At 45.3% G+C, this 15,431-nt stretch overlaps 1 protein-coding gene across 2 annotated transcripts in view; it reads right to left on the minus strand.

Moving 5' to 3' along the window:
* Positions 1–15,431, minus strand: part of CTPS2 (CTP synthase 2) — a gene marked incomplete in the record, with an annotated part of 203,786 nt that overhangs the window by 52,785 nt on the left and 135,570 nt on the right. For both annotated transcript variants that reach the window (XM_015818319.1, XM_015818320.1), the window contains 1 exon segment: positions 50–146. In XM_015818319.1, the coding sequence (XP_015673805.1) occupies positions 50–146 (97 nt within the window).

Genomic DNA, 15,431 nt, shown 5'->3' on the forward strand with positions numbered 1-15,431 from the left:
TGGTTTGAACACAAAAGCAAAAGATCTAACCAAAGATGCCATGACTTACTTAACAAAGAGTCTTTTGTCTTAAAGATAGTTTTTCTTTTCCCTAGTCTCATTGTTCCTCCCATGTCACCAGGATTATGTTCAGGCATATCAATGACCTTAAGAAAGAAAGAAAAACATTTTTTGTATAATTTATACTCTGGACAAACCAAACACATAAAAAATTAAATATGTGCCTATAAATCTATTTCAATTTCTACTAAAATACTGCATATAATAAAGCCAGGCTCCACCAGCAACTTATTTATCACTGAAATCAAAATGATAAACATATTCCTAGAAGAGTTGTAGAAATCAGTCCTAATATTTAATATATAGAAACTATATTTATTCATATTCATACTGGAGTAAGATTTGTTTCAAGCAACAGTAAAACATGAAATATTATCCATGTTGTATTTTATTTATTTATTTGATTTACATAGCCTCCCATCTCAAATATATGACTCCAGGTGGCTAATATTTCAGAAGACCTGATTGTTTTAATTCTAAGCTAAAAGACACTAAACAGCAAAGTAAAGTGTTAGAGAATTTAATTTCTCTGTTGGTGAAAATAAATCAGAAGCTCTCACAGTTGACTGCATTTAGCTGATTCAAATAACTTCTTTATATTCATATAAAATATTTACAATACCATACATTCTTCTTCATAGCAACATAGCATAAATGAAGACTTCTTACAGCAGAGACAGACCTGAGACTGAAACAAACAAAATCCAGCTCCAACTCAATACCCTTTTGCACAGACTCAGTAGCACTTTACTCACATTGGCTGACTGAGTTACCACATGACTCTTCCTGCTCATGAATATTCCAACACTCCTCCCTTCATGACAGGAAGAGACATCAGACCTATTGACTCAATACATTTTCCATAGTGAACACCACCCAATGGTTTAGTCATCATGTCTGCCAAATTATCCTCAGAAGAACAATGATGTAAACTAATCAATTTTCCTTTTACAGCTTCCCTGACATTACAATATTTAATGTCTACATGTTTACTTCTGTTCTTCACCCTGTCACCAGTTGCCATTTTTATACAGGCAGCATTGTCTTCAAATACCTTTACAGATTCTCTTACATTAATATTTAAACCTTGCAACAACTGTACATACCATGTTACTTCAGAACACAATTCAGATAAAGCAATAAACTCTGCTTCCTCTGTTGAAATAGCAGCAGTTGTTTGTTTTCTGGATTTCCATCCAATCAGAGTCCCTCCAAACAATATTATAATCCCAGAATTTGATTTCCTTGTGTTTATGTCATTTGCATAGTCACTATCGACATAACACTTTAACTTCAATTCCTCAGTAATCTGTATTTGAAGACCCAAATTTATGGTTATATGCCGCTGCCAACGCGTGCTAATCTTATATTCTCACTTTTCACAGTTGGCGCAAATACTTCATCGTAGTGCACATTTTTTAATTGTGAAAAACCTTGTGCCACTAACCTGGCCTTATACTGTATATCATTATTTGGCAATACCTTTTTCTTATATACCCATTTACAACCCACAGTTTTGGTTCCCTGTGGCAAAGTCACTGATTTAAATACTTCATGGTCTCCCATGGATATCATCTCTTTATCCATGGCCTCCTTCCATCTTTCTTGTTCAACCTTTGGTAATGCCAACACCTCTTTATAACTTCTTGGTTCATACCACACATTGCAAACCTTTACCTTGCTGGCAGAATACCTGTCAGGCGGAATTCCTTTATTACATCGCTCTGACCTACGTGGTATTAACTGCTCCTGTGTCTCAAGTCTTTCTGGCTTCATTTCTTGTTCAGCCTCTCCTCCCTGAACATTGACATCTTCAATAATCATTTTTCCATCATTAGATGAGTTGTCACTAAACAGATCACCGTCATTAAGTGAGACATACCCAGAATTTGCATTAATTCTGTCCCAATTTTGTTCTGCAAAATCAGCAGATCTTGAAATTACAATTCTTTTACTTCCATCGCTAAAGCGATATCCTTTTGACCCTGGCTCATAGCCCACAAACCTGAGCTTTCTTGCCTTTTGCTGCCCCTTTCTTCTGATTGCTTTCGGAATATGTACCCATGCAGTACTTCCAAAAATTCTCAAATGTGCCAGTGATGGCTTTCTCCCATATAGAATGGCATATGGAGTATTATTAATGGAGGAACTCCACAGCCTGTTAACTATATAATTGGCAGTCAATATGGCTTCTCCCCAATATGACCTGCTCATACCAGAATCCTCTANTCAGTACCTCTGTCAGTTTGCAACTGACACACTTGTTGTCTGTACCTTCTCTCTACAAAACTTACCCACTGTTTGAATTGTTGTAGCACCTCTGTCTTATCTCTAAGCAAGTAGCAAAACGAATACCTGCTATAATCATCAACAATTACCAGTGCATATTTTGCTCCTCCCAAACTGGCTTGCATAGGTCCCACCAGATTTGCATGGACCAGCTCTAGAGCTCTTTTTGTTTGTCTTGTGCTATATTTACTAACTGGGAATGCCTTTGACTTCGATGCTTTGCATACTGCACAGTCCAAATATGTTTTGCATCCCTTCAAATTTAGCCCTTCTGCAAAGTCTTGCATTTGCTGCAAAACTTTAAAGCTTGCATGGCCAAATCTTCTATGTAGAAGATGAACGCATGAATCATGCTCTGCAACATTCTTAAATATATGGGAACATTGAACCTTTTGTCCCTGCAATACATATAGATTATCTTCCTTTATGCCTTCTGCACAAATATTCCAATTCCTTTTGATGAGACACTTCCCATTTACAAAAATAGTCTCAAAACCTTGTTTGTCTAAATTAGACACACTTAACAAATTATGTTCCATCTCAGGTACACAAAGCACATTGGCAAACTTTGATTCCAAATATGGAATTTTTACATCGCCTCTTCCAATGACTTTTGCTTTCTGGCCATTTGCCAAAGCCACAGCTTCTTGTGCTATGGAACAAACCTGCAAAATAATTCAGAGTCATTAACAATTGTTTGACTTGCACCACTATCTATTAGCCACTTGTCTCTGTTGTTGCTATAGCAAACTTTTGCAACACCAAAATGTTCCTTTTGCAAATTAGTCTTCTTTGCATGCATAAATGTCTTTTGCTGCAAATTGTTCCTCTGCAAACAGTTCCTTTTCAGATGTGTGCTCGCTCCACAAATGTAGCAATTCTTTTCTTGCAAAGCTTTCTGCTTGCAAAATCTCTCTTTTGTTGCAATTTGGTCCCATCTGCTCTTTGTTCCTTCTCCTCTGGAGACTTGCAGTCTGGACCCCCTCCTCAGGAATTTCTCCTCCTCCTGGCTGTTCCTAAAATTGTGCTTCTCTTCTTCATTAAGCAAACATGCCTTTAAAGCCTCAAAATTTAAGTCTTTCTCTTCTTTGCATTCAAATATTGCAGAAACTATGTCCCAGGTTTTATCTAAACTGTTCAACACCAATAAAACCTTCTGGGACTCAGGGAATTTAATCCCACGTTGTTCTAAGTCCAAAAATAAACTTTGCATTTTATTTAAATGCTGTTCCACAGATTCACCTGGTTGCAAACAGGCTCTGTAAAGTTTTCTTGACAATTGCATTATATTGCATGCAGAAACATTCACGTGCACAGCTCTCAACTTCAGCCAAATTTCCTTTGCAGTTTTTAGATTTGCAACATTTAGAAATTGTTCATCATCTAAATTCAAGATGAGATAAGCCATGGCTTGATCATGGCTTTTCTGATCAACAGCTGCAAACACTTGTGGGGGATTTTCTACAATATACCACAGCTCTTTTGCTTTCAGCAAACATTCCATCTTAGCAGCCCATATAATGTAATTCTTTTGGCCTAAACAAGGCACAGAGCTTTCCTTAAATTCCATTGCAGCCATTCTGCTAATTCTGCCTTGTTCTTATACTTTCTAAACACAGGCAATTTCTTCCAGCTTTAAATTATAATGCAGTCCTTAGTAAGTTCTGGGCCCATAACCTGTTAGAGAATTTAATTTCTCTGTTGGTGAAAATAAATCAGAAGCTCTCACAATTGACTGCATTTAGCTGATTCAAATAACTTCTTTATATTCATATAAAAATATTTACAATACCATACATTCTTCTTCATAGCAACATAGCATAAATGAAGACTTCTTACAGAAGAGACAGACCTGAGATTGGAACTGAAACAAACAAAATCCAGCTCCAACTCAATACCCTTTTGCACAGACTCAGTAGCACTTTACTCACATTGGCTGACTGAGTTACCACATGACTCTTCCTGCTCATGAATATTCCAACATAAAGTTTAGATTACAGTGGTAAAGTTCTTTGGATTTAAATGCAGAGTACACAGTTCATATAAAAATAACTAGAGTGGATTCACTGCATTAATGATGTGACTGAATGCTTTCAAATAATATGTGAAAAGATGGTCCTCACATAAATAGCTGCTACCATCACACCTTACATTTCTGTAATTTTCTAGATTCATTTAGAGAGAAAAAAGGTTTTTTAAAAAAATTCTGAATACTAACTTTTGTTCTTCATATCTATCTAACATGTGACAGTTATATTCTTGGCTCCACTGGTTTGATACAAACATTACACTGAATCATAACTTCTTCTGTTCACTTTTAGCTTAAAAAAACTTCCCTTTTTATGACTTGAAGGCAATGGTAAACCACTTCCAAAAATCATACCAAGAAAACTGCAAGGACCAGTCCAAGCAATTGCCTGGAGTCAACATGAAGGCATATGCACACACATACATAGACACTTGATGGATTACAAATAAGTTATGGCCACATTTTGTAGGAACCAATTTGGATAGTTACATATCCTTATGCTTTACAAGTTCACAGACTGGTTATGATATAATCAGACTCCTGCTAAATCTGACTGATGGCTAATAATAAGAAAGAATGCAGTATTTATTCTTTCTGAAAGATACCAGCTTAGGGCAGGGAAGTTGGTGAAAAGAACTTGGAAGTAGTTGACATCTGCCATCTAGAACAGTGGTGGTGAACCTATGGCACGGGTGCCAGAGGCGGCACTCAGAGCCCTCTCTGTGGGCACGCGGGCCGTCACCCCAGTCCTAGGCTTTCAGCTGGGTTTTATAAAACCTTTTTGCTTTAGGCCTCCACCACCGTGTGCAAAAAAAAAAAGGTTCAATCAGTCAATTTCAACTTCTCGTGGGAAAAAAAAGGTTTTGCAAAGTCGGAATTGATTGATTGAACTTTTTAGTCCCACCCAGTCTGCCTTTACCACTGCAGCCACACCCAGCCAATGGGCCACATCTAGCCAATGGGCCACACCCACCCGGCACCCAACGATGCATAAATGGGTTTTGGGTTGCAGTTTGGGCACTCGGTCTCTAAAAGGTTCGCCATCACTGATCTAGAATGATCATGTATTTTTTTCTTCCTAAAATTTATTCTTAACCTACTCAACGGTCAATCAGGATTTTCAGAATAGCTTAAATATAATGAACATATGAATGATTACAGTACAATCTAAACATAAAATAAAAGTACAGTTATACATTCCAATCAATAACTACTTAAAGTATTTTAAAATAGTTAAAATGCTAACTTCCGGTGAAGATGACCAACTGAATGCACACCCACGGAGGGATCCCTGAAGGGTTTTTCCCTGGACTGTAGCTCTTCAACTTCTAACGGAAGGAACTGGCATTCTTTCAATTTATATGACTCTCCTTGGCTAGGGAAAGTCTTGGAATTACCCCTCAAGATCCTCTGATACAGCTGAGGTCTGCCAGTAACTTCAGGAGCTACGCTTCGAAGCAAATGTATGCCAAAAGCTGGGGGGAGGGGCTTCAATCTGTTTGCCGTTGAAGAAGCAACCGCTTTGAAATTTACTTTTCAAACAGACAGTAAGTTGTGCCTTTCATTTCTTAATCACCTTTAAGGACTATTAATCTTTATTAAGTTAAAAGAGGCTCCTTTTAGTCACAGTCTGCTGTTCCTTTTTGAAGACCTGTGCCATTTGGTGGATTTCTTCAATGTTAAACAACAAGGAAGAAGGCTGCTAAGGCAAGCCAAAATAAGGAAGTATGTGTCAGGCCTACCGCACCTAGGTCTCCGCCGCCCTGCAGCCGCCTCACCGCCCGTCATGGCCGCTTCGGAGGGTGGCGTCTGGCTCCCGCTGCGTTCGCTCCGGACGGCGCCGCTGCCTCCTCTCGCCTCCAGCCGTCCGTCCGGCCCCTCCGCTTCCTCGGATGGCGTCTTTGCTCAGCGCCGCAGCCTCGCGTAGCCGGCAGCCTGGGTGACGTCATCGGGCGACGCCGCGCGGCGGGGCGGAACAAGGCGGCTCCCGGGCCCGCAGGCCTATGGACTACTCCGAACGGAGGCCTGCCTTGAGCGGCGCAGATGCTCGACCGGACGAACGCTGGGCCTGACAAACGTATCGTTGCTGGCGCAGTTAACCGGACCAGGGGGGAGGGGCTAGACAAGGCGGGCCTGGGAGGAACTGGCTGGGCGCGGGCTATATATTTGGAGCACTGCGGGGCTGTTACCCCAGTGCTAACTTTATTTCATTTACGCTGATTAAAGCAATGATTGTTTACCGTTCCTGGTTGCTGGATTTCGTTTTTGAAGGTTAGCCAGGACGGCCTAACATTTAAGTTAGCACTCCCCTATTACAAAGCTACAAGAACGGGGTTTTGGCTTTTGGACTTTCCTCAGAGGTCTGGACGACGGCGCAGGCATGGCAGAGGGGACGCAAGGTGCGGTACCGGCAATAGAGCCGCCTGTCCCAGTAGGCCAGGAGGAGGTTCCGTCCGGGGGGGAGGAGGTGGAGGCTGTGGTGCGGCCGAAGGAACGGGCACCGCAGACTCTGGACCCGGGGGTGGAGGCCCTGCAACCGGTAGCCTCCGCCTCGTCAGGGGAGTGGTGGCTAAGCCCTGCTTTGCAACAGACTGGGGCTGGACAGCCACGGGGAGCAGCCAGTTCGGGGCCTGCGCTGAGTGGCTGGAGAGAGACGTGTGACAGGGGATGAGGAAGAGGAGTGGAGCTACTCAACCGCTCCAGGACAGTACACCTTAGACCTACTCCGGGACCAGTTTGGGGAGACCGGTTATATGGCACCTCCACCCACAAGGCCCAGGGCCGGGATGGGAACTCCAGCAGAGGCTGCACGTTTCCAGTTAGCTAGCCCAAAGCTCCGGCTTACGCCTGGGGACCACCCATCTATAACAGACCCAGGCAGGGTGGCAGGTGGACGGCCACACCACTCGGGACAGAGCCGTCAGGCTAGGGTCCCGACTGGAGATCCCGCTAGACAGTCAAGGCCCACTCCCGGTTCCTCAGGCTCTTGGGGGGTGGGACCAGACGGCCGTCGGTCTATACCCTCAGAGGCGGACCAGTATGCGGCTCCTTGGCCTCAGACGGTAGTGTGGAACCCACCCCCGCTCACCATGACGTTTGATGGGGACCCAGACCGCTTGGCTATTTTCCTGAGTCACGTATTCAGCCACCTGGACCGCTTTACCACTCTATATTCGTCGAACTGGGCGATGGTGGTCGCTGTTACAGCGAGTTTACAAGGGGAGGCCGCTGCTTGGGCGGCGGATTTATACAGCGACCACGCCCGGGAATTGGCTGATATCGGCTTGTTCCTGGATGCACTGAAAACAAGGTTCGAGGACCCCTCTAGACTGCAGCGGGCGGAGGCGAAGGTGTTGGGGTTACGGCAGCGTGGCAGACCGGTCCGGCAGTATGTGAGAGAGTTCCAGCAAGCTGCTGGGAGGTTGCGGTCATGGCCAGAACGTCTGCTAGTTCACCACTTCCGAGCTGGCCTGGACAAGGAGCTCCGCCGAGCGTGTCTGGTGAGGGGTGTCCCGTGCCGACTCCTTGACTGGTTTCGTGTTGTGTCGGAGTTGGATGCTGGGCTACGGGAACTCCAGAGGGCACCGGACGAGCAGCCAAACCTCCGGAGAGCGGTTAACCGGCCCAAAGAAACCAACCGACAGTCTTTGGGTCCGTGTCCCAACACGAAGCCGGTGTTTCGGTGTTTCCGATGCAACCAACCGGGACATAGAGTGGCGGAATGCCCGGTCCCAGCAGTGACTAGGACACCAACGGCACTCGGAAGGCCGGGAGGTACGCCACGGAAAAGTACGGAGAGGTCACGAGCTGCTCGTCAGGCAGAGGGAGAGTCTCCTAACCGCCCCCCAGGTGATTCAGCGCTGGCTTTGGACGAGTATGACGGAGACGACGTCACACAGGACCCCATGGTGAGTCAACCTGTAGCCCCCTTTGCCATCCCGATCACGCTGACAAGTCCGGTTACAGGACGTTCCGGCGAGTACCAGGCCCTGATTGACACAGGCTGTACCCGGTGTTTGGTCAGTAGGGAGGTGGTAGAGAAGGTGGGGATTAGGGTGACCCGACTGACGTCACCCATCCGCTTTGAACAGGTGGATGGGTCGCTGTTGGGGGGGGGTTCCTGCCACATTAGTGACAGAACCGATGCGGATGGACATGGGTGGCCATTGGGAAGTCCTCCGGTTTATAGTGGTCCCGACAATGACCGAGGCGGTTATATTGGGGTTGGCATGGTTGGACAAATGGACTCCAACGATGTGGTGGGCGGACGGCCATCGCCACCTACGGTTGGGAATTGGGCCCCAACCGCCACAACCTGACACAGAGGAATCTACGGAAAAGAGAGAGACGTCCAAAACAGCCAACGGGGATGCAAAACCGATCCCAAATGACCCCGCTCCTAGTTATCCCGCGGTCTATAATGATCTCGCCGCAGTATTTAGCGAGCGGGAGTGCGACAGTTTACCGCCGCACCGCTCTACTGATTGTGCAATTGAGATCCTACCGGGAGCCAAGCTACCCAAACCCAGAATGTACCCCATGACACCGCTAGAGCTCCGGGAGTTGGGGTAGTACATAGACAAGAACCTGGAACGGGGGTTTATACAGCCAGCCCGCTCCAGAATAGCGGCGCCAGTCTTGTTTCAGGAGAAAAAAGATGGGGGTCTCCGGCTTTGTGTGGACTTCCGGGGGATTAATGCGGTCTGTGTGGAACACATGTACCCCCTGCCTTTGATAAAAGATCTTTTAGCCCATCTAGCTAAGGGGAAAGTCTTCACGAAGTTGGATCTTCGTGAAGCCTATTACCGGGTTAGGATAAAACAGGGGGACGAGTGGAAAACAGCGTTCAATTGTCCACTGGGTAGCTACCAATTTAAAGTGATGCCTTTCGGGCTACAAGGAGCTCCTGCGGTGTTCATGCAACTGATAAACGGAGTGCTGCATGAACACCTATACCGTGGGGTGTTGGTGTACTTGGATGACATCCTCATCTATTCCCAGACCTTGGAGGAACACATCCATTTGGTTTGGGATGTATTAACCAAATTGTTGCAAGCCAAACTGTTCGTGAAATTGTCAAAATGCGAGTTCCATCAAAACCGGCTTGATTACCTAGGATACCGGATTTCGGCCGCAGGTGTGGAAATGGACCCAAGTAAGGTGAAGAGTGTGCTAGAGTGGCAAGCCCCCAAAACACGCCGACAACTACAAAGTTTCTTGGGCTTTGCCAATTTTTATCGACACTTTATTCCCTCCTTCGCCTCGGTGGCGTTGCCGTTGACACACCTGTTGCGAACCCGGTCCACAACAAGTAAACCTCGGCCTGGGCACCCGATAGAATGGTCATTGGAGTGCCAGAGAGCGTTTGAATCGTTGAAGGCACTTTTTGCACAAGAACCCATTTTGCTACATCCCGATCCAGATCGCCCGTTCGTTGTTCAAGCCGATGCCAGTGATGTGGCTGTGGGAGCGGTGTTGCTCCAACGTAACAGTCAGGGCGAATTACAACCGTGTGCTTATACCTCACGGAAATTAACAGACACTGAAAGGCGGTGGGCTATATGGGAAAAAGAAGCGTTTGCGGTACGGTGGGCATTGACAACATGGCGTCATTTACTGGAGGGGGCGGCTCAGCCGTTCGAAGTGTGGACAGACCACAAAAACTTGGAGGTCTTGCAAACCCCTCGACGCCTAGCACTCAAACACGTACGATGGGCGCAGTACTTCAGGCGTTTTCAATTCCAGCTGAAGCATGTGCCGGGAGGAAAGAATTTCCTGGCGGACGCCCTATCCAGGTTACCGCAGTATGACAGCAAGCGGGTGGAGGTGGTACAGCCGATTATGTCCTCCTGTAACACAGAAAACACAAAACACGACCTGTGCTCCAAAGTGGTGTCGTTTGAAGACGAATTGAAGGCGGCCGTGTTACAAGACGTATGGCTCCAGACCAACCCTGGTCTATTAACCCTACGAGACGGCCTGGCATGGTATGGCACCAAGATTTATGTACCCCTGAGGATGAGGAATAGAGTTTGCCATCAGTGCCATGATGTAAAACAAGCAGGCCACTTTGGGTTCCTGAAAACCCTCCACCTTGCCAGGCGTCAATTCTGGTGGCCCCGGATGAGAGTGGATATTGAGGCCTATGTAAAGGGTTGTAGTGTCTGTGCCCAGTCCAAGCCCTATCCGGGAAAACCCATGGGGTTGCTTCAAACCGTAGCCGACCCAGAACACCCATGGCAAGATATAGCCATGGATTTCATTGTAGAGCTTCCCGAGGTTAGGGGGTATACAGTAATATGGACGGTGGTGGATTTATTTTCTAAGCAGGCCCATTTCATCCCTTGCAAGGGACTGCCATCAGCCAAAAGACTGGCAAGGATGTTTTTGACACAGGTGTATCGCCTGCATGGGGCACCGCGACGTATAATCTCAGACCGGGGGGTACAGTTTACAGCCCACTTTTGGCGAGAATTTGTCCGGTTTCTGGGTGCAAGCCAAGGCCTTAGCTCAGCATACCACCCCAGCACTAACGGGGCGGCTGAACGAGCTAACGCCGCAGTCGAACGCTACTTGAGGAGCTATGTTTCCTACCAGCAATCAGACTGGGTGGATCTTGTAACGTTCGCTGAGGTGGCCTATAATAATGCCGTGCATAGCAGCACCGGTTATACCCCCTTCAAAGTGGTCCATGGGCGGGAGTTCGTACCCATACCCGCGTGCCAGCCGTCGGGTAACCCGACAGGCCGGATCGATGACTGGGTAGCCCAGGTGGGGGGTGTGTGGAAGACAGTGGAAAAAGCACTAGCGAAAGCAAGGGAAGCAGCAAAATGTCAGGCGGACCAGAAACGCAGGAAGCAAGTCCCATTCCAAGTAGGTGACTATGTGTTCTTGTCCACCAAATACATAAAACTGCATGTCCCATGTAAAAAACTGGCTCCGAAGTATATTGGGCCCTTTCGAATAGCCCGAGTCATCAATCCGGTGACAATGCAGCTTCATTTACTGAGATTCCTGGGTAAAATACATCCCGTATTTCACGTCAGCCTGTTGAAACCAGCAGGGGGAGTGTTCCCTGGCCAAGGCCCAGGTCCAATCACGCCAGGACATTACGAAGTCCAGGATATCCTGGACTCCAAAACACGTAGGGGTAACGTATGGTACCTCATCCTATGGAAGGGATATCCCCCAACTGAGGCCTCCTGGGTCAGGGATAAAGACATATCCGCGCCCACATTACTCCGGAGCTATCATAAACGTTATCCCAACAAACCGGGTAGGCCACCCCCTGGTGGGCCGGTCCACGTGGCCTAGAGTTACTAACCCTTTTCTGCTTCCTTCCAGGGGGAACCATGGTAGGGGGAGCCGAATGTCAGGCCTACCGCACCTAGGTCTCCGCCGCCCTGCAGCCGCCTCACCGCCCGTCACGGCCGCTTCGGAGGGTGGCGTCTGGCTCCCGCTGCGTTCGCTCCGGACGGCGCCGCTGCCTCCTCTCGCCTCCAGCCGTCCGTCCGGCCCCTCCGCTTCCTCGGGCGGCGTCTTTGCTCAGTGCCGCAGCCTCGCGTAGCCGGCAGCCTGGGTGACATCATCGGGCGAGGCCGCGCGGCGGGGCAGAACGGGGCGGCTCCCGGGCCCGCAGGCCTATGGACTACTCCGAACGGAGGCCTGCCTTGAGCGGCGCGGATGCTCGACCGGACGAACGCTGGGCCTGACAAACGTGTCGTTGCTGGCGCAGTTAGCCGGACCAGGGGGGAGGGGCTAGACAGGGCGGGCCTGGGAGGAACTGGCTGGGCGCGGGCTATATATTTGGAGCACTGCGGGGCTGTTACCCCAGTGCTAACTTTATTTCATTTACGCTGATTAAAGCAATGATTGTTTACCGTTCCTGGTTGCTGGATTTCGTTTTTGAAGGTTAGCCAGGATGGCCTAACAGTATGGAGCAAAAAAAAAAAGCTGACAAAGAAACACAAAGGCAGAAAATTGTGGTTTTAGTTTATTATTTGTAGTAATTTGTAGCTTGGTCTGCCTTGCTGTGGATGGCTAAAACTTTCTGATTTTTATGATTCCTGAAAGCTAGCAATTTCTAAAAGACTTACAAAAAAGCTACTCTTTGACCAAAGTGGGAGTCAAGATGGAGGAGTATGTATTTGAAATTTTTTTGAATAAAATTCATCAGTTTGAAGATCAGTTGTGCTCCAAGGATGATAAAAAAAATTTCAAACTACTTTAGAGATGCAAACATGTGTAGAAACTTACCAAACTACCAAGGCATCTTCACAAGCAGCTGAAAATGCAGAGGAGTCAACTGCAATTTTAGAATATAAACCTGACATCAACTCTTATTATAATGGTTTAAATATAAATTTCTCAATATAATTGAAAGAAGAGCTTCAAGAAAATCCACAACTTTTAAAAGGACAAATTTGGGACTTTTTCTTTAAGGACATTAACAAGGTTGAGAAATCTTTGACAAAAAGGGAAGCTTATAACTACTTGATAAACTTTCCAGAGAAGAAAAAGATTTTACTCCGTGAAGACAAACTGGAAGGAGTGACTTAAACTTAACGGGTTAACTGGAACTAGGATGGACTTTTACCTGGTTGATATTTGTAACTGAAAGAAAGTCTTAATCTAAACGTCTTACACTTAGGCAGGAAAAATCAAAGGCACAAATACAGATTGGGCGAGACCTGGCTTAAAAACAGTAATTGTGAGAGGGACCTTGGAGTCCTAGTGGACGATCACTTGACTATGAGCCAGCAGTGTGCAGCAGCAACCAAAAAAGCTAACACAATCCTGGGTTGTATAAACAAAGGCATAGAATCAAGATCATGCGAAGTACTATTACCGCTTTACAAAGCCCTAGTAAGACCACACCTGAAATACTGCAGCCAATTTTGGTCACCATATCACAAAAAAGATGTTGAGAGTTTGGAAAAAATTCAGAGAAGAGCAACTAAGATGATCAAAGGCCTGGAGCCTAAAACATACAAAGAACAGTTGCAGGACTTGGGTTTGGCTAGTCTAAAGAAAAGAAGAAATAGGGGAGACATGATAGCAATATTCCAGTATCTGAGGGGCTGCCACAAGGCAGAGGGGGTCAGATTGTTCACCAGAGCACCAGAAGGAAGGACAAGAAACAATGATTGGAAACTGATCAAGGAGAGAAGCAACCTGGAATTAAGGAGAAACTTCCTGACAGTGAGGACAATCAACCAGTGGAACAGCTTATCCCCAGAAATCATGGGCGGTCCATCACTGGAGATTTTTAAGAAGAGACTGAGATGGTATAGGTCAGGGGTAGGCAACCCAAAACACTCAAAGAGCCACTTGGACCCGTTTCCCACCAAAAACAAAACACTGGGAGCTGCAAAACCCTTTTGATATCTAAAATGAAGATAACACTGCATATATCCTTGGATGATTACTAGAAGGCCTCTCTAGATCTGAATTACAGAGTATGTGTTCCTTTTCCCTCCATATCTTCAAAACAGATCTGCTTGAAAAGCATGGTGATTACTATATAAAGCTTTCTTGAAAATGTGCATAGATTAGGACATTATCTTGATTAGATTATCTACAGGAGAATCCCATTAAGTTAAGGCATTGTGAAAGAAGCCTAACATGAACCAATTTTAAATGACCAAGAAATGAAACGCGGGACTTCCAACTGTGACGTCAGGGACTTCCGGCTGCAGGTGAAGGAACAAACCTCTGTTCTTAAATGCCGAAAAATCAGACAGGAGCAGCACTTTTAAAATTGGCGGAGAAGAAGCCGGTCTCCAAGACCGGCCTGGAGTGATGGCGGCAGTCTGAGAGGGAAGCGAAAAGTAGAAGTGACAGTTTTGTACGGGAGACGAGGAAAACCCCTGAAGGAGGTGAGGAATATTTGGCGGAGAGAAGGCGCGGAAAAAGCAAAGCGATAAGGAGAGAGACACAGCGTCAACTGAAATGGAATAGAGCGGAGAAGGGAGCAATATAGCAGAATGAGAGCAGCGAGAAGAAGCAGAGAGCCCACAGTAAAGTTTATAAAACGTGAAAGACCAGAATTTAAGAGCTGCAACAAGTAGAGATTGAAACTAGAGAAAGGACTGGAGAAAGGACGGCCGGAGGTAACAAAGGGTGATTAAGAGACTTTGAAAAAATTAACATAAGGATTAAAAGGTGAAGTGAGACAATGGAGAAATTTAATACTAATTAGTGGAACTTATTTTTGAAGAGCAAATAGCATTGAAATTTGGACTTTAACTGACATATATCTGGGCAAAGTGACGAATGGACGTTTTGGAAATATTGGATATATAGAAGAAGAAATAAGAGGTGAAATTTGGTGGATCTGTGGATACATTAAATTGAGACAGAGAGAAAAAAGGCTGATGCAATATTGTTGCACCCGTATACAAGCAGTGACTAAGCGACAAGTAGAAAAGGGGCGTCAGGCAATGTATTAAAAGGAATAAAGGAAATAAATAGTATTAACGAATAGAAATAAGCATAATTGAGTAATTGAATTAAATAGAAGCGAGAAAGTAATTATAGCATAGTAAAGAAATATAGAGAAAGGTGATTATTCAAATAAGAGTGATAGTGAATGAAATTAAGTGTGGTGATAATACTTAGAAAATAGCATATGTATTTGTATTGTGTGTAGTGCTATAGAAATATAGATAAGAGGTGTTAAGAGTATTATAAATTATACTATATAATAGTGGAATAAGGAAAGGTATAACTCTATTTGTAATCTTATTTTTAACGCTAACCCTAAGAATAAAGTATATAAAGATATTATAGACATATATAGTCATATATATTGATACATAATTAGAAATATTATATATATATATATATATATATAGCAATAAAAACAAAAATACGACTCTTGGGAATATTCATTATAAAACAAAGCGACCACCAAGAGAAATCTATAAAACATATAGAGTTTAATCTACCAAGCTTTCGTCAAGTGCACTTGACATCATCAGGGTTAAAAAGGCAAATGCTGGGAAGGTTTATATACAGTCGTTCAACGCCTGCTTCCGGCTCCTGGAGCGCG

Source organism: Protobothrops mucrosquamatus, unplaced genomic scaffold (genome assembly GCF_001527695.2).
Source record: "Protobothrops mucrosquamatus isolate PMUCROS unplaced genomic scaffold, P.Mucros_1.0 scaffold718, whole genome shotgun sequence".
NCBI classification, from domain to species: Eukaryota; Metazoa; Chordata; class Lepidosauria; order Squamata; family Viperidae; genus Protobothrops; species Protobothrops mucrosquamatus.